The following is a 26649-nucleotide window of genomic DNA, read 5'->3' as shown; positions in this document are numbered from 1 at the left end:
GGTGCAACTACAAAAAAGGACACAGTGAGGTAGGCTTTTGGGGATAATCTGTTGACGGTCTTAATGAGTGACCAGGTTCATACAGGAGAAAGTGGTTCTGCAGATATCCTTGTCATAAAACATACAGCAATTCTGAATTGGTTGTGCAAATAAATTTGAAGCCAGTTTCCTTCTTACTTTCCTTTCTCAGGAGGGAAAATATAGCCCTGGTCCTGACAAAGGGAAAATCCACACTCCTGTTACTGAAGTAGGAAGAACAAAAATAGCACAAGGACAAGCACATTTACACACACACTGAAAATAGAGCAATGAAAAATAAAACAAGAGCTATTAACATGTTCATTTTTTCAAAACGTGCTTGGTATACAGATACTTTCCGCTACCTTGTCTGCAGTAACGCTTCCATGGGTGTTAACCGGTCCTGTAACTGTCTGGACACTGCAGTTAGCAGGGATGCACAAGCTGTACTGCAGCCAGCTAAGTCTTCATCCTTTACATAGTTCAACAATACAAAATACCAATAGACAGATCCTAGAGGGAGAAACCCACCAACAATAAAGTTTAGTAACTAATCATAATCATCTCCATCTTCACAACCAAAACTGTATTTAAACATATGTTTAAATGACCAATGATTAGGTTAGCAAATAAAATATTCTCTGTTATATAAGGTTTTCTTTAGCTTGCAAATATTTGATGTTTGTCTTCAGAGAGCATTCCATGAGGTCATAACAAATCATGAGTGTATAGTTAGGTTTTAACTACTTAATAATTGGAGCCTAAATTAACATACAGATGCCGCATAAGGACAAGAAGCCTGGAACACAGTGCTAAAGTTGATGCTATTGCCTGCATGAACTGGCAGCTTATTAAAGAGGGGAAATAAAACATGGAACCAGATCCAGAAACTAAGCCCACCAGGCAAGAACTTAATCCAAAAAAATGACAAAGTATGCATGCACAAAAATAAAAAATGAAGCTCACCTCCAGTTGCAGCTGCAGGTAAATAAGATATATTGCCAAGCAAAGCCTTCAGAAGGATCGAGCCAAATCCTTGTTGACTTGGCTCAAATTTCCCATTGCTACAAAAATATAAATTTCATTTTATTATTTTGCTTTAGTACAGAGCACATACTGCTATGGATTCTATGGATGTTATTGCATAAATGTGTTTCTCAGGGGAGGAGAGGCTCTGTAGAGAACCAAAGAAAATTCTACTTTCCAGTTCTATTAAGGGGCATAATTAGAATCATTAATATAGAGAAAGTATGCAAACAAAAGTCGTATTACCAACCTTATGCAAAGAGCTAGAAAACGTGCACATTTGTGTGCTATGCTTCGTCCTGCTTCAAAGAAGCACACACGCACTATATCAAAGAGACACATCCTTGCTTTAGACAGTAAGCTCTCATTTGCTTCTTTTGAACTGAAAAAAACAAACAAAGCAAAACAAACTTTAAACCAAAACACTTGCAATTTAAAATGTTTCCTAAGACAAAAGTGAAGTTCTTCTACCTGCCCGGTCCATTAGACTGAACTCCTGCCAGCCAACATAAGATATCTAACACAAGACTTTGAGCATGCTCCGTCACAACTCCATCTTCCGCCTTTTTGCAGAGGGTGTTCAGAAGTCTTTCATGGAATTCTGAAAACTGCAACATAGCACACCGCTGAACTCTGTGGAGGGAGAGAAAGACAATCCACAGATGTAAACCACTGAAGTGAAAGTTGCTGACATTAAACGTCATTATTTTAAGATTACAATGCTCAAGTCCATTCCCTAAGCCTAAGGAAACGAAAACACACAGGGTTTTCTTTTGTTTTTGTTTCCCTCTCTTTAGCTCCCCTTACAGAAGTCTAGAAGTTTACCCCTTGAATTTAAAAAGCACAACTTCTTTAGGCAACCAAAAAAAAGAAAAGAAAGGAAAAAAAGACGTTACTCTGAGAGCTACTGTAGAGTTGCCCTGACTAGATAAGCATAAGGCAGCTACGGCCATATGTCCTGGTGGCTATGTATAGTCCATAGTGACAGAAGTGGCAAAGGCCCACATTCTGAAACATTTTATTTTTCTACCAAGCCATTCCAATGCACACTTGCACTGAAAAGCTTCTCCAGAATGGAGTTTGGACTTACAGTTTTGTGAATTCTTATTTGAACCAGCATAAAAATGAGAAAAATTAACAGAACTCTTTTGAAAAAGAATTTTTAACACACATCACTGTATAAGGTTGAATTCCTAAATATCAAACTCACCTTTCCTTTGAAACAGATGTTTTTTTAAATCTTCTAATTGTTACAGAAACTTCTTGAAGCAAGTCGCACCCACGGAGGTTGTCAGATTTCCGTGATGAATTACTGACTTCTGTTTTATTAGAGGACTTGTCCTATAATTTTTAAAAATATATAAAAGAACCACAGACATTTCAAAAGTAATATTCCACATGCTCACAATCATTTTTTCCTACTCCTAAATTGGGAAGTTCATATAAAAACAATGTCAGTTATTAAACCAAAATCACATGCTTTTCAAACATTAAAATGGCCATTTTTTAAAACAATGCAATTATTATCTTGACAGAATGGAAGCATAAAGTTCTAATGCCAGAAATCAAGTAAGTTCAGATTTGTGTCTATTTATTTAGTTTGCAGCTTCCTTTTAACAGCTATACCGAGGGAGAAGTTTAAAAAAATATAAAATAATATTTACTGAAGTCATCATACACCACAGATAAGGAACCTCAGGCTTGGGGTCCTTGGGATTCTTACCACCCATGACCCCACCATCTCTACATTCCTCAATGGCCCTACTTGAATGCATTTGTCTGGCTAGAACTTCTTCAATTATGATAATGCCTCTTGCACGGATGAAAGACAGAAAGACGTTTGTGTGTACAGGTGCGCTCCCACTTATGTGTGACTGACTTTCGTGCAACTGTGTATATGTGTAGCACCAGGAAATTTTAAAAAATAATTCAATTCAAACCCGGAAATGGCAGGAGAGAGTTGGAAAGTCCAACTCTTGTAAGCTTGCGAGGAGACCCTCCCAGGAACCCCCCAAAAATGTCAGTGATGTCAGAGGAAGCCTGAAGAGACTGGGGGTGCAGCAGGGCTTTATTTACATTGCTCAGCCTCCCCACCTAACAGCTGATGTTCAGCCACTTTCCCACACGTCCTCCAGCTTCCTGCCAGCCCCAGAACTTTAATTCTAGTTGTGGATATTTTGGGATACAGTATTTTTAGTACGGATTGAAGAGAGCGTGACAGAGGTTGTTTAAAGAGTGGGTGCTCCCTACTTTACATGATTTCATTGATGTGCACAGAGGCCCAGACTGTAATCCCCGCATAAATGGGGGGATGCCTATATATAAAAACCTCTGGTTAGAATGGAGCCTACTGTGCGGAGGTAGCTGTCACATCCATTCTTCTGCCCTCTTCTGCCTATGGCCCCTCCTACCACCAGCATATCTCCTCTTGAACCTTGCCTGCAAAGGAATTAGGCCCTCTGGCACTCTCTAATGTCTGATTCAAGTGAAGGCAGGAATGAATTGGCTGGTCAACGAGAGGGTTCCAGAAACTTCCTTCAAAACAACCAACGTTCCTCTCCAAGCACATGGGAAGACCCAGCCAGGTGGGCAGGGTAGAAATAGTATATTATTATTATTATTATTATTATTATTATTATTATTATTATTATTAATAATATTATTAATATTATACCATTATTCCATGAATTGTTAAGTTTGGCTACATCAACTACAATCATAGCCAATAGTCTCAAATCTGCAAATACTGTTGATTCCTTTTTGTTTATAGTGTTCTTGCAGATAAAGAACAGTATGTGAAGTGCGGGGTGGGGGGTGGGGTAAGGTAAAAAGGTAAAGCATTCCTGGACGGTAAAGTCCAGTCAAAGGTGACTATGGGGTGCGGCACTTATCTCACTTCAGGCCGAGGGAACCAGCATTTGTCCACAGACAGCTTTCCGGGTCATGTGACCAACATGACTAACCCATTTCTAGCGCAACGGAACACCGTGAGGGAAACCAGAGCGCACGGAAATGCAGTTTACCTTACCACTGCGGTGGTACCCATTTATCTACTTGCACTGGCGTTCTTTCGAACTGCTAGGCTGGCAGAAGTTGGGACAGAACAACGGGAGCTCACTCCGTTGGGCAGATTCGAACAGCTGACCTTCCGATCAGCAAGCCCAAGAGGCTCAGTAGTTTAGACCACAATGCCACCTTGCTCCCCCAACCAGGGGAATACTGAACAAAACAACACACATTTTCTGAATTCCATATATGGATTCTACCCACCTACAGAATTCTAAAGGTTCCATGTTTTACTCTTACCACCTCTATGTTAGTTTAAATATAAATTACACAGTTGATGCTTCAGTTCTAACAGATGGACTTTCAGCAACTGGCTGGTTGAGCAGCAGCAGCTTTTTGACCATGCTTTCTCTATATGTTATTTAAATACCTTGCCTGCTGCAACTTTTGCCAGAAGTGAGGCAAGTGAATGACCCTTGCTATTCTGAGGTTTTAGAGATGGTATCCTTACAACAGGCCAGATTCCACCATTGCAGATCTCTTCTGTTCCTCTGTCATTCACTGCTTTCACATGAATTAAAAAAGAACGGTATTTTCCACCTGCCATACCTAGAATAAGACAAATAGACTATAAGCATAATCAACAAACTCTTTAAGACTTGTTTTACACGTATATTTTTCCTAGCAGGTATCAATAACACTTTGTTAAAGGTTTTTCAAAGAAATGAAGAGACAATTAGTCTTCGATTCTAAGGGTAACTGGGGGATTATCTGTTAATATCCAGAAAACTCACATTTTTCAGTTTCATTCCAAAATATTCTAGCAAAAAAATTACCTTTAACAAGCTTTGGACTTGTTAGTGTCAACATTCCAGCATGCCCTGATAGATCAAGACCAGTAGCCAACCATACAGGACCACACAAAATATCTTCTTTATGATCCTCTAAAAAGGGACATAGTCGGGGGCCTTTTGGGGGGAAAAAAGTTCAAAGATAAGCTGTCTATTCAAAAGAATACACAACTTGTTCAAAAAGGTTAATGACACTTAATTATTAGCTAAATAATAACCTGGTTCAGACATAATGTGGAACTATGATTTCCAATTACAGAATGCACTGGTGTAAGCCTTGGACTCATGCACAAGAAGAAACATAGAACTTTAAACTGTTTGCAGTAGCAATAGCTTCCCATTACATCAGAACTCATGGTACTGTTATGCATTCTACCTGTAGTTAATTAAAACAAATAAGAATAAAATCAGGGTTTGATATTCTGATTTATTAACAAACCACAGTTTACAATAAACTATAGTTTTTGATTCAGATATAATGGGGGCTGGCAATATATATTATATATTCAGCTTTCAATCTCCTCCCCTTGTACATGGAAGAGAGAGGGTGGTGGAATGCATAAGCCTAAGCTTTGCTACAGCATGCTCTCATAATAGAAAACCATGGTCACTGAACCAGGCCACTGTGTTTTCCTGTAGTGCATTATGATCTCAAAATCCCAGATATGTATCAATTATTAATATTGTCATTGTCGTCATCATTGAATTTCTTATCTACCCTTCGCCATGAGTTCCTAGCGTCAGTTACAACAATTTAAATATTAAAATCAGTTAAAAACAGATTATATTCAATTGATTAAAAAGTGTACAAAATAGGAAGTTGAAAAGAGGAAGGGACTGGCTTCAGCTGAATTTCAGAACATCTGGTTGACAATTGAAAAGTAAAATTCTTTATATTTTCTTATATATTTCTCTTTACCCTGGACTTTGAAACCTGAGAGATTTTAGGAACCTCCCCATCTACTTGCTTTCAACACACTTATGCAGGTGTTTTTGGTTCCCATGTACATCAACACAAGAACAATGAGTTGAGCCACATCTATCAGCACTATTCCCCTTATGTTGACTTGCTCCATGTAGTCCTTGCCCAGATATCCATGCGTATAGGTCAACTCTCCACAGGGAAGAGGCCTTGTCTCTAGGGTCTGTAGGGAAGGATGTAATTATACATCCAAAGTTTTTCACAGGAACTGTAACAGGCCTTGTTTGTTTGTTTGTTTGTTTGTTTGTTTGTTATGTTAGTACTTTTCTACTGTTGGTCTTTTAATGCACTATTTTTGCTATCTACTTTTACAAATGTATTACTTTAGTCTGTTGACATTGTTTGCTATAATGCTGTCATTATTTTTAGATGTGTTGTGTTTTAGATATTATGTTTCTTTTTAGGGATACTTTTGATGATCTGTAAGGATTATGATGTTCTCTGCTCTTTTCCTGTGCTGTTCCTTCTGGTTATTAATAGTATTTGTCTAACAAATGGGTTACTCTGATACATCAACAAAGGGAGATAAAAAGCCAACAGATATAAAGAGAGTAGTGTCAGCATTTTACAAGTTCCAATTAATGAGAATTGACTCTAAAACTTACAGAATACATTCACCCAACCTGTACATGGCAAATACATTTAAAATGGGCACTGTATGTAACTTACATTGTGTCTCCTCCACATCCATATTCTGCATTTCTTCATTCAAATCATCCAGTCCTTGTTTTCCATTCCTTTCAATTTCAATATTATGAGCTGGTGACAGAGGGAAAGCTATCTGTCTATCTACAGCTGCTTCTGAAGAATCAAAGACATTTTAAAAACAGGACTCACAACTATAGTTTTGCTTAAAGCCTTAACATTCCTGTTTATTGATTCTACTTGGAATTTCTTTTGGAATACAATTTAACACCAACTTCATAACAACTATACCAAGAGGCAACTGTATTTTGAAATATATTCATTGTTAGAGGCCTTCTAATTCCTAGGCAGAATCAACTGTTTCAAAATCAATATTAAACCTTTAGATAGCTGCTCTCTGCACTGATGGAGAAAAAGTGTTAAATCCTTTCAGCACTACCACTAAAATTTAGGTTCTAATATATACTCAGGCAACGTTCCCCACTACTGCTGCCTTCAGTTATTGTCCATTCACTCACAGATACTTCTAAGTGAGACTATACCAACTTAGACTCTTAACAATTAACGTATGTGTAGCCATTTCTCTTTAGAAAAAAAAAACCCAACTTATGTCAAATAAGAGAAATATATTCAGAGCAGCACACAATACTGCATCATCATTTTCCCCACTCCCCTGACAGGGTAAAAGAGATGTATACTCTATTGCCAGAGTGGTGGACACTGCTGCCCACTAAGGTTGCTTACCATTAAGTTTTGTTCCATCAATGGAATTAATGTATGATGATCAGCAACCCAACCTTTCCTTAAACATAATGACTGATTTTAATAGAAGGGACCATCGGTCTTACCTGAAAGGAATTTCTCTTGCATGTAAAGGTGGCCAGAGGTCATTTTAAGTTTATGCCTGACTCAAGCAGTTGATAAATCAGCAACGGTAACAAGAACTGGCTTCAGCAACAGCTTGAGTCAAGCAGGAACTTAAAACCACCTGAGACCATCTTATGTGCACAGGAGGAACAAAGGGTAGTTCTGTTACCATAAGGACTTCTGGCTGTGAAATATAAAATTCACTCCTTTCTCTGTGGGCCCCCTAAATTTGTTATTGGGGGGCTTCCCCAACCCTCCAAAGAATATCTGGGGAGGGTGCACTGAGTGCACAAACAGAGGAGGGGGGATGTTTCACTGCACAGCCAGTCTTTGAATTAACAAAACTGCTTCATTGGATACCACTCAAAAGTGCTTTGGCAGTTGAATCATCTTTTAGCAGTGCTACCTTTAAATCCCTAAGTATTAATAAATTAAGCAAGGTATTCATCCACTCTTGGCTTACCACTGACTTTCCCCAAGCCTGGAGCTTTGTTTTTCAATAAAGTCACTTGAATCTGTGGAACGTTTGTGATGTTTGAATTCAAAACAAATTTGAAGTTCACATGTCCAACCATACAGGCTTTTGGCAAGACCAATTCAAAAACATGTTCATCCCAGCTGTTGCTACAAAGGGAGAAGGGAGGAAAATCAGGAATTAAATGTGCACATAACAAGAGAAAAATAAACAGCTCTATTTTGCTTTTGTACATATTACTGCTCTACAGAAGCAATGAATGTTTGGGCTGTACCCTTATAGGAGCATCTGCTTAAATGCATGCTGCTTTTCCACAATATTGTGCCCAAAGCAGCTTACAACTTATGACTGACATTTACAATATGAACCATATTTGAAGAGACTAGCTAAAGCAACAATTGAAGGTAAATTCCACATCTGAAATGAAGGGTTTCCCGAGTGATTTAACTGGAAGCCTGCCTCATGCATAGGATCCTTTCACATATGGCCTCTGCATCAGGGAGATCCAATGTTCAATGAAAAAATCCTTTGGTACAGCCATGATTTATATCATTTCTTATTTTACCTATCTGTTTGTAATTTCCAAGTCCGAGTATGCTGAGCTGCATCTCCATGATGCTGCTGGTGCAAGTGTTGCGGGTGCCGCCTTTGCTGCTGTTCCTGCTGAACCTCTACCCAACATGGAGGAACAGTGGCAGAAAATCGGGGTGTCAAAGTCTCAAAGCGAGTCAGCTCTACTAAAGATGTTAATGTTTCAAGGGAAAATGGCTGGTCCACCAGAAGATCAACTCCTGTTTATATGAGAAAGGTACAGGAGACTCAAAATACGAAATGACTATTCAGTTAATAGTTAACAGAAGGATCAGAAACACAGCATTTTAACTTTAACTCTTTAGAACAGCTATAAAACCAGAAAGATACCAATTTCATCAAATCATAGGATGTTGTTAATGGCTTTTAAGAATACCGATACCTTTGCATTTAGGATTATCTCTTATCCTCCCTCTCTTTTATCAGAGGAGAGTCATCATTAGATACCACCCAGAATGTTTTTTCAGGTTGTTAATTTTCAATCCTCCAGTGCCCTGTGCCCTCCGAAATCTGTATCAGAAGACTGGAGGATGCCCCAGAGCAGATTTGGGCTATTCAGGGAGAGGCAGATGCAAAAAATTGGCTCCCTCCTCATTCCACTGATGGAATCACGAATGGATACCACCCTTGTTAAAAAAAAATCTGACTTGATAGCACAGTTCTACAAAATAATCACACAATATAGCTTAATTTAGACAGACTTCAAGAATGTGTTTGTGTACACAATGCAGAAGTGAATTTAGTTTGATGGTTAACATTTGCAAAATGCACCGTTAAAGCATGCTTCAAATAAAACCGCTTACTAAATACTTATTTCATAAAATGTATATACTGCTTGTTGGTAAACAACAACAACAACGTCTCAAAATGGCTTACCTGTAATGCCTGGACTGGAAGGATTAGATAAAGGTTTTGTGCCTTCTGTTAACTGCTCTGCCACTTTAGAGAGAGATGCATCCACAAGTATATCAGCTTCATCAACATCATCACAAGTCCCTCCAATCTGGAGGAAATGAAGTTCTCCACCTGAGAACAGTTGTCAATTAAAACACAAGTTAAGATACATTTATTTAGCATAACACTGTTCTCAACCGCAAACTCACTAATAACATTAAAATTCTTTTCTAAATGTATCTGCATATTGCACTTAACATTTTATTTTTAGACACCCCTGGCCTAATTTTAGAAGACATACAAGGCAGCTTAAAATTCGCAACACAAACAAAATCAAATTCCCATTAAAATCACCAATACTGACAAATCACAAATGTTAACACAAAAGTCCAGCTTCCAAAGCAAAAACCAAAATAGCATTGAAAGGAAGACACCAAAGATAAACCAGCAAAGAGAGAACAAAATGCTTTTTGAAACAGACTAGTTTTTAGCAGTCACCTAGAACAACACAGTGATCCAGTTGCTCTGTTATGAAAAAAGTACTGGTAGCCATTAGCTTCAGTGACTTTTTAAGAAATAGGTAAATTCATGGATGGTGGAGTTTTCAACCAGTATTAGTCACGGTAGCTAAACAGAATCTCTGAGTTGCTGGTTTTTCAAATTGCTTTGATTGAATTTCCAAGTATTGACAAATACAAAAAGGAAAAAACAAGTTTCTCAAGCACAGAACCTCTGAGTTCAGAGAAGATATACTTCCACTTACCAGAAACTGCAGTCAAATAGGGAAAAAATACCATTACTTGCCCTGCTGCTACACTTCCATAAGACAGAGATCAGGAATGTATGACCCACAAATCTAATTTAGCCCATTAGGTATCTTAATTTGGCCTGCAAGGCTGCTTCACCACAGTCATGCTCACCTACCCCACACCTGACATTATATGACTTCAAGTGTGAAGCAGGTCAAGTTGCTTTGAATGGATCCTTGACTGTTCCTCTGTCATAAAGCAAGGTGGCCGTCAACACTAAATTTAGTATTAGAAACTGAGATATGAAAGCTAGGAGCTAAATGGCACCTTAAACCTAGGTTATGGGCACAACAACGGAATGTCTAGGCACTTTTTTATAACAAGAATACAAAGCTGAAAATGAATGAGCTGCAGCTAAAATATTATGTTCATTTTTCACATGGTCCAGTCATTCCCCTGCCCACCCCCTGATATTCTTAAGAGGGGCTCATCTCCAGTCTTCAGAGAGTAGCTGGAAGTGGGGAGGCAGAAAAAGGTCCTCCTTTCCTTCCACTCTGCAGTTTTAATCTGAAATCTTAGGCGCAATACTGCGCCCAGAGCTCAGAAACTGTTCGCACTAATGAAATTCCCTGTCACAAAATACACCTAGAACAATGGGAGTTTCAAACACTGACTAAATGTAAATTCAGTGCCAAGTGCAAGCCCCACTGAGATCATCAGCCCCACTAAGAAGTTTCCAGGGTTTGCAGCTGTGCTGAATGTAAATTTAGTACCCACTGCAAGCCCTGCTTTCAGCATGGATGTTTTCAGCTGTGGCTTAACTTCAAGTCACAGCTGCAAAGATACTTCCTTTGTTGCATACCTGGTTCTCCACCTTGGCCCCAAGTCATCTGGTTGGCCACAGAGTTCTTAACTAAATAGATCTGTGGTAAAATACAGCAAGCAAGGTATTTCTAGCAGCTGTTGAGCAATAAAGGGAACACAAACACCAGGGTTCTTAAAATACCGGTGATGAAAAAATGAAAATGAAACTTTTGTCATACTGAACACCTACCTCACTCGTGCTATTATGAACTACTTATCAGAATAACCTTCACAGCTAGACAGAACAACTCAGTTAAAGTTTTGTTTATGGTGATAAGCCATTCCCCATAATAAAGGGATTGAAACTTCATTCACTTGTTTACTTCTCTCTGCTCTCTGGTATCCTCCTTGAGATGAAGTTACTAGAATGGCATAGTACATAAATCTATAATGTTTAATGAAGTGGCATCAATACTTCTATTCAGTTCCTTCTCATATGATTTTTAATGAAGAAGTTCCTATTTTTGCTCTTATAATACCCTTGGCAGATGTCCTCAGTAAGGCAGGGGGAATGGGAACATTAGAACACAATACTCTTCCTTTTTAAAGGCTAACGCTAGGGATTTTACTATTTCCCTTGCTCAGGATCCTTTCAAAGCTGGTGATGTACCAACTCCCTAAACTGTCAACCTCACAACAGTTGCTTTGACTCTAAAGTCTGGCATAATCAAGTATTCTGATTATTAAACTGGAAGCAACTGGTATCAATTAAAAGAAATTTGTCATTGTTCTGCAGCATTTACACACACAAACACAAACACACACACACACCCCATTAAGAAAGGTATATTTCAAGTGGGATTGATTTGCCAAAAGCAAGCACATTAGAAAAGCATTAGCAATCTCTGTATACATTCAAAATGTTACTATAAAATAAACAAAGCAATTAATCAATTGGGTGGAAATTTAAGAACTTTGGGGAGGGGCAGGGAATTGTGAAGTCTCTATTACAAGTCAGAATTTCAGCCAAAAATGGAGAACAAATCACCAAGCATCTATTTCCTGCTTCAAAGCTCTGCAGCTTACCAGAAAAATCAGGTAAGCAAATATACATAAGCTTTGAAATACTATAAAGGGGCAAGAGCCTCTTAGATTAAGCTTAAGGTTGCACACATAATACAACTGGCAGAAATGCCGCCCGCCAGCATTTTCAGATCGCCCCGGGACAGCGGAGAAGTCTCCGCTGTCCCGGGAGCTTTTAAAATGCTGGCGGGCGGCAGCGCAGCGTTCGCTGCCGCCCGCCAGCATTTTCAGATCGCCCCGGGACAGCGGAGAAGTCTCTGCTGTCCCGGGAGCTTTTAAAATGCTGGCGGGCAGCAGCGAAACGTTCGCTGCCGCCCGCCAGCATTTTCAGATCTCCCTGGGACAGCGGAGAAGTCCTTGCCCCCCCCCCAGCCTTCAGAAGAGGTCGGGGGACAGACTGTCCCCGGACCTGGTTTGAAGGCGGTTTCCCTAGGAACGCATTGATTGATTTTCAATGCATTCCTATGGGAAACCGTGCTTCACAAGACGAAAAACTCGCAAGAAGAAAAAACTTGCGGAACGAATTAATTTCGTCTTGCAAGGCACCACTGTATTCTGCTTATTTAAAAAAAACACCCTACAAATTCAAAGGACCATGCAATGCAATCTTATCTCTGTTGTACCTTTAACATTTTATTTGCAAACACTAAGAAGAAATCGTTAGTGGGTTCTTGTCAGGGTTTTCCCATTTCATTTTGCAAATTATTTCCTCTTATGTCCTACTAACTCACTTCGTTTGAAGCTAAGATTTGCTTGATAAAAAGATCATGTTTGGACAACCATATCTCATCTTAAGAAGCTAAGATATAATTGAGCCTTGTATACTTGCATGCAGCCACTTCTCCCTTTGCACAAATGGGGAGAGAAGCTTACAAGTCTTCATGTAATTATAGTCTCTCATTACGTCCAAATCAGGAAACCATAGTTAATGACTTCTGTTTTTTTTAAAAAAGATATTTATTGAGTTTTTCCACCTTTATACATTAAAAAATCAAAAAAAGAAAAAACAAAAAAGTTAAAAATACATAAAGTTTACAATCCTTATTTTCAATAACATATTTCCCTGACTTCCCCACACCTCCCCTTCTTATATTCCAATTCAAATTGTTAATTCAACAAGTTCTTGTCCCCAATTTTTGACCTTTTTATATTTAATTCATTTTAAAAAAACCAATTTTAACTTATAAACATCAGTATTTAAACATCAGTGCTCATTCTTAAAACTTTTTTCTAAAGTCGACCCAAATTCCCTTCCACGAATTCCCCAATTTTCATACTAATAGCAAAACAAAATAAAAAAAGAGATTATAATTCTGCACCCTTTGGATTCCCAAACCCCACCCCACCCTTCCCGGTTTCAATCCCCAACAAATGTCCATCAGTCTTAGTCTACTATCAGCCTGGAGACCTCACGTCCGAGGCTCTTAATTCTCTCTCAATTCCTCTCTGCCGGTTTTTTTGGTAGTCCTTAATATTAAACACCAGATCTCGGAGAAGCTCTGTCCCGATGGGGTCCATATTTCTTCCAGCCATACCTCCATACTTAAAAGTGGAGCCCGAATCTTGTTTCTTACTCCTTTTAAGTCCAAATGTCCCAAAAGCTCCAACTTTCACCTTAATCAAATTTGTAATCCATAGGTCTTCAGATCTCCACATAAGGAGATCTCTCCATTCTTCAATCTTCAATTCAAAACAGATTTTCATCATCCAGTACTTATTTTCCTTTGTAGCCATCATGTCAGGCCTCTGGCTCTCCTTTGTCATCTGCAACATTACATCTCCTCCTTCCTTTTCCTCAGAAACAACATATATCTCTTTCTCCACACTCTCAAATCTTTCAAGTTTCTCTTCTTGTCCAGCTGCATGGACTTCATGAGTCAAGTCCTTATCACATTCAATGAATTTGTTTACTGTTAAGTCCAGAGTTGCAACATTTGTAGCCAAAACATCAATTTGGCCTTGTAACTTTCCCAAGAGAAGAAACACTCTGTCCAATTTAGCTTGAATTTTTCCTCCTTCAGCCATTCTGGTAATGTCCCAAAATCCCCTCTAGAGGGATTTTGGTTACTTTATCTTCCTTCCAGTTCAAATCCAAAAATCAAGTTAGTTTGTATCAGTTCTTCCTTGTTTTCAACAAAATATAACCAAATTGTAGCAAATATATCCAGCAGAGACAGCAGAAACAAAGTTCTCTTTTTCCTTCTTGACAGCTAATTTGACAGCTGTCAAACTCTTCTATATCTCAACAGGCTCTCTCGAGGATCACTCCCGGGTCCGGGAGGGTGGCACTTCAGCTCTCAAAATTAGCTCTTATCCTCCAGTGAAATTACTTATACTGCCAAATCGTGAAATTAATGTCTTTTACCCAATAAAGAAGAAGAAATTCTCTCGACCTTAGTTAGCTAGTCCTTGCTTTAGATTATTTATAAGACGGGGAGACGGACTTCCTGTTTGCGCCTTCCCCGATCGTGCCTAATTAAAAAAAAATATTTTCTTTACAAATCCAATTTCCGTATTACTCACGGGTTGTTGCTTTTAAAGTCCAATTGTTCACAAGAAGTCAGCGCTCTCCAACCATGGCATGCGGCTTCACTCCGCAGGAGAAGCAGTAGACTCTCAGCACCGCGCCGCTCACCCCGTCCCCCGTTCCGAAGCCTTTAAAAAGGCTCCTTCACGGGTCGGGGGGGCGCAAATGGTGCCCGCCGAGTCACCAAGTTCACAGGCTTCAGCGCCTGTGATTTCTGAGGGTCCCTGCGTCGCCGCAGCGGCAAGACCCGGATCCTGCGGAGCCGATTCCCTCCGGAGCTCGCTTCTCGGCCTTTTGGCTAAGATCAAGTGTAGATTCCCTCCGGAGCTCGGAGGGAATCTGCCATTAGCCGATGGCGCTAACCCAGAAGTCCATAGTTAATGACTTCTGAACAAGCTAGGATATGAATCTATGGTTTCAAATCAAAATGGGAATTTCTTGTTAACTGAAGACTTCCCAGTATGTTTCCCTGCTTGCATGAAAGGAGCAGCAAACCGTGAGGTCTTGTTCATCATATCTCAGCTTAAGACATGCTCACTATAGGGAGAATACCAGCTTTTCCTTCTAGTACATAAGGAAACTAATATTGCACAGTATGTCAGATACTTGTGTATCCATTTTCGTGGTACATGTCAGGAAAACCCCTTTAAATTTTTTATGGATTGGATCAAGCATTAGGCATATGTAAAGAGGCTGGCAGAAACTTATTTTATAGCCATTCCCCTCCATGACAGCTCCTCAGAAATACTCTATTAAGAGCCAAGGTACCTTGCTGTACGGGTGGGCTGTGGCCTATGAGTAGAACCCCCGCTATCAATAGTTTTCTCTGGGAATAGTTCCTGTGGCGGCTCCTTCCCCTCAGAACACCATGCCACAGCCCATCCATTCATCTGGGTCCCCCAGCCGCATGGGAGGGGAACTGAAATCACCCCTGCAGTGAGTGGGGGGTGAAATCTCCTTCTGTCAGCCCTGCTACACACACAACTATGTATACAACCCGCTAGTAATAACCAAACCACTATCCAAATGAGAGCCAGTGTGGTGTAGTGGTTGAGAGTGGTAGTCTCATAATCTGGGGAACCGGGTTCGTGTCTCCGCTCCTCCACATGCAGCTGCTGGGTGACCTTGGGCCAGTCACACTTCTCTGAAGTCTCTCAGCCCCACTCACCTCACAGAGTGTTTGTTGTGGGGGAGGAAGGGAAAGGAGAATGTTAGCCGCTTTGAGACTCCTTAAAGGGAGTGAAAGGCGGGATATCAAATCCAAACTCCTCCTCCTCCTCCAAATGTTTCCTGCTAAACTGCTAACCCAGTGCATTAACCATTTAGAAAGCAAGAAATTCAATTCTGCATGACCTCAAATTGAACTTCAAAACACTTACTCATCCAAATAATAACTAATAACTAGTTTTCATGCCGGGGTATTCCCCCCCCCCCGGTGTTTTGGCCTACAACTCCCATTGTTGTCTACTATTGTGTCCCCACTGTGGAAGGACGTGTGGATCCAGAATTGGCCTCCACAGTCACTTACGGACTTATTGTTAAAATTGTGTTTATGGAAGACAATCTTACTCGGCTACAAGTGATCGCCAAAGAAGAAGACATACAAATCTACAACAGTAAAAGATTACAGATTAATGAAGATGTCATGGCAAAGGAAACCTAACTATAGTAGGGCATGTCTAAATTGGCAAACCATACATGCTCCACTTTTGGACTCCAGTGCATCTAGAGAACTGGACTGCTGAGCAGAGGGAAAGAGAAAGAAAGCAATTCTAAGGCATGAATTATCAATATATTTTGGAAGCTCAAACCAGAGTTTGGGATCTAATCAAAGGTTAGCAGAAAGTGATGTCAGAATTGGGCCTCAGTCTTTTAAAAGAATGATTAACAACACAGCAGGGAGATGATGGATGCCTATTAGAAGCCTTTTAAATGTAAATAAGGAACATAGTACCCCAGCACATTATGTACTGCATTTTGACTTTACAAATTTGATTAGAGAACTTAATAAAGATCTTACCTTTGGTGCATGCACAGAGTCTATCTGTACCCGAGCAGTATATTACAGAGACAAATTTATCTGGTTCCTCGGTACCCTCCTTTTTAGGCGGCTCCACTTTGGCCAGAATTTCAAAGTTTGAAAGATCTAATATTTTTACATATCCTCCCTGAGTGGTTATTACCAGATGCCCAAGAGTAGAAATTTCTGATCTTTTCTCTCTCTCGCTGCCATTCTTAGAAGTTATTTGTATTTCCTCTGTGGGCTCCTCACAGTCATCTTCTCGATTATCCAAAATGTCTGGTGGGAGCAAAATCAATGAGGTAATGGTATCCTGTGGGTCTTTGATATGTTGGATTTTTATGGGTTCCTCTTCAAGAGTCACAATCCGAGTGGCATAGTTCATTTTGTAAAGTACTAGGTAACCACCACTAGCATTCCGCTGCTCTGGCTGAATTATTAAAGGCGTCTGAACATCTGCTGGTGACTCATTCTGGATCATACCAATATTTGCACCGTTCACTACAGCAAGGCTGGATTCTAGCTCTCCTTTTCTTCTATTACATAGTGCCGAGTTTAATTTATTTAAATTATTCAAGGCCTCTACTTGATTTATTGCACTCAGGGATTCAACAGGGCATGCCCGCAGTCCTATTAACAAATGAACTCCATCTGCACAAGGAGTGATTGAATCTACACAAAAGTTCTCCACCTCTGCAAACTTTGGCAGCCGTAGGCACTGAACCAAAGTCCCAGGCTTAGGAACCATAGAGCTCCACTTGTCAGAGTCTGGAGAAGTTAGGCTAGCTGTTGCATCTGCAAACTGCTGAATATATGTCACAGGAGGATCCTGCAACAGCAATTGCTCCTGACTATCCAGCTCCATCTCTATGATCTGTGGAACTGTGAAACCATCATCATGTAAACTTTTACTCATGATATTGTTCATCTGTGAAAAGATTTTTCCTGCTTTTTCATCAGATTCCTTAATGCTGTAAAGCAGCAATATAGGTAAAGTCCTCCTTACCAGAGGAGAATTCAGTTCTGAATTAGTACAGGATTCATTGTCAGTTGATCCCTGGTCTGATACACTACCACCTTGAGTCCTGCTTAAATCTTCCAGTGACCTCTGAGAATGACTACTAACAGGAGAGGTAGCAGGTGATTTGTATGTTAATAAACCTCCAGCTAACAAACAAGGAAAGGGAATGTTGTGGTGTTCCAGATGCTTTTCCTTCATCTTTTCACTCTTACAGTTACTTAGGCAAGGATTTGCCCCAAGTTCTTCTAAGTCTTTCACTGTATCTTCAAGTGCATTTGCAACTATTTCCCACTGAAGTTTCTCAGGCTGCTGAAGAATGCTGAGGGCTGTTATATCAAGGCTCACTTCCATGGTTTCCTTTTGTGATGTATGTCCTTTGGGATAAATAAACCAGTGTTAGACAAAAATAAAAATTTATAGCTACATGAGAAATTATGAAAATCCTATCATAAAGCCTAGCAGAATCAATTATCTGGCATCTTCAATCAATGATAAGATAGCATCCTACGGAAATCAGTCAAAGTAGCATATTTTAAGGCTGTTTCACAGATTTCTCAGGAGCAAACCCTGGGTTGCTCCCAGCAGTATACTCAACAGCAGGGGTCGCCAACCTAAGCGGCCCACAGGGGTCATTTTACCGGCCCACAAGCTGCCCCTGAACCGCGCCGCCAGCTCAGTGAGCCCCTGTGCACTGCGCTAAACCAGCACAGCACGGCGGGGGATTCACATTCTTGGCGCCAGAAATCACGTCTGCACATGCACAGACACTGGAAATCATGTCTGCGCATATGCCGGAAATCGCATCTGCGCAGACGTTGGAAATTGCGGGGCTGCGCCCGTGATCCAGTCCATGGAGGGGGCTCTGCGGCAGTGTACCGGCCCAGGCAAGGTAAGTCTTGCTGACCCCTGCTCAACAGGGTGTCGCATCTAAGCCTAGTTCCCTGGAAATTTGCCTGTATGATACACATTTTTATAGAACAAATATAGGCCCAGTTCAGATGTAACAACAAATTATGGTTTGTTTTGACCCAAATGAGCCAGCACTAGTCTCATGCTTGCACAATCAACCCCTCTTTGCAAATATAGGGAGAAGACTTAAAGCTTTTAACTCTGGTTAGCATTTTCCCCCACCTCCAATACATTAAGATGGGACAAGCATGCAAATATTGGTAGTATTACTGTCTCTACTGCTAAAACGAGATGTGTGGGGGCTATTTCAGGGGTCTCACTTGTAAAGGGAGCAAGGTAAGACAGTTTGCCTCTCCCACCATAAATAAAACAGTAAGGTTTACAATGGCCCTCTGCTTCCCTCATCTGCAGCAATGGAGATTGGATATTTTGCATATTTTGTCAGAGAAAAACAATGTAACTTAGCCCCCAGCCAGCCCAGGCTGGGAGAAAGATCCTTTCAGCAGCTTTGAAGATTGCTCCTACACTGCTGAAAGGATCATCCTTCATCTGAGTCCAATTCATCCACAAAATATTACAACTTGTTAAATGTAAATTCAAATGGCTCTTCCAGACTGTCACTATTTTGCATGTGAAATCAGATGCAATAAGCCTCTATCGTTTTTATTTTTGCAGAAAGGTAGGTGAAAGGAAAATACACAGGAAGATGAGGGATAACAATTGCTTCACATGACACCAGGATATCTCCCCACAAATCAGAATGAATATTTAATAAATAATGGATGTCTTATAATCTCCCTGGCAACTTTGTCCAAACAAATTAAGATGAATGTTCATTAAGTTGTTTGGAAGAAACCAAAATATTTTACTATGAAAAGCAGTATACGAAATTCTAGCCGTTTACTGACTTAAGTATACTTAAATCACTCACTGCTAGCGATCCTACATTCCGCACTGTACCAAAGAGATATTGTATGCCTACCAGTCACTGATTCTGATCTGGAATGCTCTTCACTGTCTGAATCCTCCAGTAAATCATCACTAAACACAAGACAAAGATCACAGAGATGGTGAAACCAAAGCAGCAATTTAATGTATTAACATTGTACTTAGCGCTAAACTTCTTTAAAAAAACTTTCACAACGTTTTCAAAATTAATGTTTATTAATTGTGTAAAAGAGAAGGCTATAAATCATAAATAAAGAACAGGGGATAGAAACTCCCAGGGGAACAGAATAATCAGGGAAGGATTTAGTTACGAGAAAGAAGCAGACTCCACTCAGAGCTCTTTGGGAGACTTAGCCTTGAGAGTAAGAATGTATGGGTGGGGGTAGGGAGCGTGTTATGGGAAAGGAAAACATCTGGACAGTGGGGTAGGTGAGAAAAAGAAGTATCACAGGAGATAATAGTCAGAATGCGGAAAGAAGGGGATGATTGCTTTCCTCCCACTCGTTTCAGAGCAGTTCCTCTGTCTATATAGGGCCACACTGATATTGGATTGAAGGGGGGGTTGCAGTAGAAACCTTTTCCTGTAGACATTACATTTTTCTTTGCCAATCAGAAAATGAAAACAATTAAAAACAAAAGCTTCACGTTCCCAAGAAAGGATGTTTTAGAAGGATCTCTCAATGTTCCAAAAATCCACTCTCATTTTCAGGCAAATAAGTACACACAGGTCCCATTTTCCAAACAAAATGTGTTCCCAGGCAAACATTCACATAAGGAGCTGATGATTTCCATTATTTCCTATGGGAATGTTTCTAATCTGTGATTTTCCTCTTCTCTCTCCCTCCTGCCCAAAATTGCTCCAGCCAAACAAAGGAAAAACTGATTTATCCAATCTCCCCTGCTAGCCGATTTGTCAATTCCTCTCCCTCCCTCAGTGGTTTCTGCCCAAAATGGCTGCCACCAGCCAGGAAAACACAAACAAGTAAGAAAGTGGGCAAACTCTGGCTGTTGGGATATCTGAATCAGATGTTTGTGTAGCAAGATTTGGGTATAATTATTTGTGCCGAGATTTCTGATAATGAGCATTCTTATAGAAGGACCTGTGTACACTGTATACCAATAACAAATTGTGAACAGCATTTTCTTTGTGCATAACCAGGGCTAAAAAGAGGCAAATTTTAGCATACCTATCTCCTTCCAATTTTGGTATATCTGAACAGCTAGATGAATCTTCTATCCATGCTATTGTTGGTCTTCTTGAGTCGACCCCTGAGCTCTGCTCTCCAGACAACACAAGCTGTTGTACAATTACTGGATCATAAGCATTGATCTCAAATTTTAAGTGCACCTAAGCAAATCCAAAAACATAATGCGATTTAGAAAGACATCCCCATCTAGCAAAATTAGCATTAGAACTCTTAAAATATGAGATACCTTCATAAGTTTTGAAACATCCCATATACAGATCTTTCCTCGTTTCGTTGCAGCAGCTAAAAAGTGAGGACAGCTCCCCGATCCAAAGCAGACTATTCTGTCTGTGCCATCTGTACAAGGAAACTGCGCTGGACTTGTTGCCAGCGTGACCGAGAGGGGCACATTTTGCGTGTGCTCGCCTTTCACAAATGGGCAGTTTGGGGAATGTCTTTCATGTTCAGACCTTAATGGATTAGAAAAATAAGTGTTTAAATGCAATAGCATAAGCTTGTCTCATCAACTTTCTTGATGCACACAGGCTAGGATCCTTAGCACCTTAACACACAAAGGATATTAAAATACATAAATTGGAAGCACTTGTCTGCCTTGAGAAAACATTGTTCTTAAAATGGCTACAATTTTCACTACAATAATTACTGTAGAATGAGTACTGCTGGCAAATGACTGTTTTCTCATTTTAAAAGTTTGTGTGCTTATTTATTTATTTATTTATTTATTTAATGTATATACTACTCTTTGCTCAAGCCAGAGTGGTTTACAACAGGTATATAAGATAAAAACCCACGAATAAGACAATACTTAGAAAACACGTACCACTAAAAAGCAATTACTAATAGTAGCAACAATGAGATCTCTCCTCCCAATGCCTGCCCTAGCCTTCCTAAAACTATAAACATATGTGAACGATGCACCTCAGTAGGGAGATACTTTTTATTAAGGATAACATAGAAAATACAAATAACAAATAATGGGTATTGTTCACCACATGCAAAGCTACATTTTAAGCTTTTTATCTGTTTTAAGTTTCGTTACCAGCTGGGCTAGCTAAAGATCTACATAGACCAAATATGGTTTCCTATCTAAAATACTGTACAGTATTGTAATAGAAAGCAAAAAGTGTATCTCAAATATTTTATTCTCACCAAGGTTCATCTGTTGGCTCCCAGCACACCAAACACACACTACACGTAAAACACATGGCTCTGTCATCTCCTGATGAGGCAGGCTGTTAGGAGCGGGGAGGGAAAGAGAGAGAAAATACTAAGTTGTAAGAAGACATTAACATTGTAATGAGCTACCTCGGCCATTTAGTATATAAATTGAATTGGGAGTATGCCTCATTGAAGTGGTATTATTACTTCGAAGTAAACATACATAGGATTGTACTATGTAACACACTCGTTAAGCAGGTTCCCGAAAAATGGCACAAATAATTCTATGTTCTCAAGGATGCAGCATGGCAAACCACCTTTAAATATGAGATCCAAAAGCAATTTCGCATATGGCATGTGAGCCTGTTTCAAGAGGGGGAAGATCAAATACATCCCACGGCATGTGTCAAACCCTAGGAAACAATTAACTCTTGAGTAGCCAATGTGATGTCATCTAATACCCCAGATCATTGTCATGCTGACAGTTGGAGAACAAGAACATCCATGCTTTAAATCTTGAAATCACAACTCTACCTCAATAATGTTAACCTAAGGATTTTCTGGCTTTCTATTATCAAGATACCCTTCCACATGATTCTCTCTCTAAAGGGACCCTGTACATCCAGCATGCAACTTCTGCATATTAGAGATAATTTGGGGTGAGAGTACCCTTAAAATGCATTGTAAATATCAATATTCTGCAAACCAAGGGAGGGTCTTTTCAATGATGGTGCCCCAGATGAGGAATACCCTCCCCTCAAAGGTTTGTCTGATGCAGATTTATGAGTCATTGGTACCTGATGAAGAGATACCTGTTCCCTCAGGTGTTTGCTAGACACTAGTGCCTGTTATTATTCTAGTAGTTTCTTTTGGCTGCTGAGGATGTCATGATCATAGAAAATCAACTGAAATCAATGAACTTAAATTAAATCCATTTATTTTAACGGTTACTCTCCATGACTTCGTTAGATATCATAGAATCATAGAACTGTAGAGTTGGAAGGCACCACGAGGGTCATCTAGTGCAGCCCCCTACAATGCCAAGGATCTTTTACTCAACATGGGGCTCAAACCCATGACCCCAAGATTAAAAGTTTCATGCTCTGCCAACCAAGCTATCTTTTATTATGTGCACTGTATTTTATGTCTGTTGCTTTGGGTTTGCTGTTCCATCAAGAGAGGGCAATATTTTAAATAAAATAAAAATAATGTTGCTGGTGAAAGATCTTTCTGGTAGATCTGTTGGCTATTACTCATCTTCTCTTTGAAAACAACTCACAGGTTTCCTTGGAAGATAATTCAAAAACCACTGCTACAGCTCAACATCATTTTGGTCTGTCTCACTCAAGAACAGTAATTAAAGTTTTAAGAATAGCATATTGTTCTTGGCTGGAGCCAAAGAAAACAGTTCCAAATACTATACTTCTAAACAAAGGCTGGAAATAAGTATTTCACAACTTTTGCTCCTCTATATACAGCATTTTATTTTTTTTAATTTTTTTTTATTAGATTTGTATACCACCCTTCATTCAAAGATCACAGGGTGGTTCACAACATAAAAATACAAAAAGAGAGCAATAATACATAAAAAACAACCATTAACTCCCCTCCCACCAAAAAACATTTAAAGGGCCATAGAATGTTAATCAGCCAAAGACCTGGTTATAGAGAAATGTTTTCACTTGGCACATAAAGATATGTAAAGAAGGCACCAGGTGAGCCTCCCTGGGGAGAGCATTCTACAAATAGGGAGCCACTGCAGAAGAGGCCTGTTCTTGTGTTGCCACCCTCAGAACAAAGAGCCTCAGATGATGGACCCAGGATCTGGGTTGGTTCCTATAGGGAGAGGTGGTCCAGTATTTTGATGCAATTGCCTTTCAAAAATAATTGCAAAAGTAATAATATATGGAAAGTTCAAATAATTACTTTACAAGAGTCATTATGTAACAATTTCTCCATCTTTCTATTTTGTGAGCTCTTGCAACAGCAACCAAAGAGTCACAATTTCACTTCATAGGTCCAAATAAAACAACAGTCTAAACCAGCAGACACCTAGCAAATTGTCTTCCACAGTTATCATATTTGAACATTCAGCATCAAGAATATAATACTACATAACTGCAAATAATGATCATTTATAAAAGGTGCCGAAAATTTTACCTGATGGTAGAACCCAGCTTGAGCCATGGGATCTGGCTGTGCCCACCTATAACCTACATGAGGCCATGAAGTAAATGTTTCCCGTCTGTTAGCCTCACTATACATCAAAGACCTTTAAAAACAGAAAGCAGAAAGTGCAAGTTTAGGTGTGATCAGAGGCTGCTTAATTTTTGCAACACCCCACCCATCTGTAAGTTCTGCTGTCCCAAAGAAGAAGTATTATTCCCTCTTTGCACCTTGTTCACACAACCAGAGATCACTAACATAACTGCCTGCCTCCCATTCCCTGATTCAAGGAGTTTCCTACCCATATATTAATTCCACCACCCATATTCTAACTTTCCACAATAAAAACAAACAACCTCTTCCAACCATGGGCACCTTTGCCTGCCACTAAAAGGCATTTCCCAAAATGGAGATTTAGCATGTTAGGTCACAAGTCATGCAGGCTTGCTGTATTGTGTTACCAGTGGAGAGATTGATAAAGAGTACCACTCCACAAATGCCTAGATATATACAATGTACCAACTGCTCTAGGAATCTTCCTTGTGCATCCAAAGGGCGGGCAGGTGTTAATGTATGGGGCTTTCATCTTGATTGTGCTTTGCAATCAAGTTTCTGGTCCTCATATAAGATGGATACATGACAACTGCTTGGTAATGCAGCCCATAGTCATACATACTGGTCCAAAAAAACTTGGTCCAACAGAACTTCCTGCTCAGGCCCTCTGGGACTGCAAACCTACTGGGACTGTCAAGTCATCTGAAAGACGACAGCACGTGGCTAATGTCTCTATTTGGCTTGGCAGCTTACAGTTTATAAACGGGTCTACCCCCATTCATAAACATTTGTGTTGCAACTGAATACACACTAGCAAGTTGTACTTTTCCCTTCTTCTAACCATCCTACCATCAACAAATTCACTCCTCTTCAAGCCATCTAGAGAAATAAGGATAAAATGGCACCCTAAAATCCTCTCACCATCCCACTTAAAAATTATTTCTTCCATTCAAATTCATTCCAAATGTGTTTATATTGGAAACTCCTGAAAGTCACATGCACAAAAGCAACAGATTGCAACAGATAAATTATCTTTTCCATACCTATCTACTGATCGGCCAGGCCCCACACCAAGTTCAGGTCGTGCACTGGGCAAGAGGTACGATAATCTATCCATCACAGATGAGGCTACAGGTAAGGCAGCAATATTTTGATTTATCTTCTTGAGTTCATTTACAATGGCACTGGCGACAGACTTCAATACATGATGCGGGAGATGGAACATAACCGTTGCCCACTACGAAGAGAAAAAGCAATGTAGTATGTATGTGTGTGTATACATATATATACACACAATATTGGACATGTGCATCAGGTCTATATGGAGATCCTCAAAATTTGTCAGCATGGACCATTTAAACAGCAACGATTCCACTACTTTGAGATGTGGAAAGAACTGGTATTACAGATTGTGACTAATCAGACCTTTGAAGTTTCACACAGTATAGGACAAACTAGGGAATGTGAAAAGCATAAAAAAAAATCAAAATTAATAATAGCTTGACTCCTACTTCTAAGAATACAGTGGTACCTTGGTTTGCGAACATAATGCATTCAAAAACCAAAGCGTGGCTTCCGATTGGCTGCAGGAGCGTCCTGCAGCCAATCAGAAGCCACAGAAGCTGCACTGGATGTTCAGCTTCTGAAAATCATTTGAAAACCGGAACACTCACTTCCGGGTTTTGATCATTCGGGAGCCAAGGCGTTCGGCTTCCAAGGTACGACTGTACTGGGAAAGGGACCTCCCTGATTTTGAGAATCAAACATTCCATTGTGGGAGGTTCCCCAACCCCCGGAAGATACTTTTCCGCAGGCACAAAGTGGTGTAGCTGAAAGTGGTTTACTCAGTTCAGGCCACTTTCTGTAGCCCTCCTGTCTTGCTACTGTATCTTGCACTAGGATTCAGGGAAACTCAAAGACCAGAGCAGAAATTGGGTCAGTTTCACCAATTAATCCAAAATACAAAGAATTATGCTAACACTTGGTAAAGGTCATTCCTCAAAAACAGTGCAAATATGCACCCACGTAGACTTAACACAGCTGATAGAGAGAAACAAGCCTTTTACAAACTGATTAAAACACTTTTTTTTCATTTTTCCTTTCCAAAATTTAAAGCGAGTAGCTTTAAGGTAAACAAGAAAGACTAGTAAACTTCCTTCTTTTAAGATTAAGCCAGACACATGTCATAGTAATAATAATAATAATAATTTATTATTTGTACCCCGCCCATCTGGCTGGGTTTCCCCAGCCACTCTGGGCGGCTTCCAACAAAGATGAAAGATACACTAAAATGTCACATATTAAAAACTTCCCTGAACAGGGCTGCCTTCAGATGTCTTCTGAATGTCAGGTAGATGTTTATCGCTTTGACATCTGATGGGAGGGCGTTCCACAGGGCGGGCGCCACTACCGAGAAGGCCTTCTGCCTGGTTCCCTGTAACTTGGCCTCTCGCAGTGAGGGAACCGCCAGAAGGCCCTCGGAGCTGGACCTCAGTGTCCGGGCAGAACGATGGGGGAGGAGACGCTCCTTCAGATATACTGGACCGAGGCCGTTTAGGGCTTTAAAGGTCAGCACCAACACTTTGAATTGTGCTCGGAAACGTACTGGGAGCCAATGTAGGTCTTTCAAGACCGGTGTTATATGGTC

At 40.0% G+C, this 26649-nt stretch overlaps 1 protein-coding gene across 2 annotated transcripts in view; it reads right to left on the bottom strand.

Moving 5' to 3' along the window:
• Window positions 1–26649, bottom strand: part of BIRC6 (baculoviral IAP repeat containing 6) — a 139469-nt gene that overhangs the window by 101401 nt on the left and 11419 nt on the right. For both annotated transcript variants that reach the window (XM_053382826.1, XM_053382827.1), the window contains exons 4-21: window positions 25046–25239; window positions 23943–24054; window positions 21774–21856; window positions 20851–21073; window positions 20604–20764; window positions 19451–19509; window positions 16539–17933; window positions 9338–9487; window positions 8436–8661; window positions 7859–8019; window positions 6553–6684; window positions 4887–5018; window positions 4481–4659; window positions 2255–2385; window positions 1516–1677; window positions 1295–1426; window positions 985–1082; window positions 384–531 (exon numbers count right to left, since the gene is read on the bottom strand). In XM_053382826.1, coding sequence (XP_053238801.1) covers window positions 384–531; window positions 985–1082; window positions 1295–1426; window positions 1516–1677; window positions 2255–2385; window positions 4481–4659; window positions 4887–5018; window positions 6553–6684; window positions 7859–8019; window positions 8436–8661; window positions 9338–9487; window positions 16539–17933; window positions 19451–19509; window positions 20604–20764; window positions 20851–21073; window positions 21774–21856; window positions 23943–24054; window positions 25046–25239 — 3878 coding nt within the window. The remainder of the gene's footprint in view (window positions 1–383; window positions 532–984; window positions 1083–1294; window positions 1427–1515; window positions 1678–2254; window positions 2386–4480; window positions 4660–4886; window positions 5019–6552; window positions 6685–7858; window positions 8020–8435; window positions 8662–9337; window positions 9488–16538; window positions 17934–19450; window positions 19510–20603; window positions 20765–20850; window positions 21074–21773; window positions 21857–23942; window positions 24055–25045; window positions 25240–26649) is intronic.

Source organism: Podarcis raffonei, chromosome 3, assembly GCF_027172205.1.
Source record: "Podarcis raffonei isolate rPodRaf1 chromosome 3, rPodRaf1.pri, whole genome shotgun sequence".
Classification (NCBI taxonomy): Eukaryota; Metazoa; Chordata; class Lepidosauria; order Squamata; family Lacertidae; genus Podarcis; species Podarcis raffonei.
This window is presented reverse-complemented; position numbering and strand designations above follow the sequence as displayed.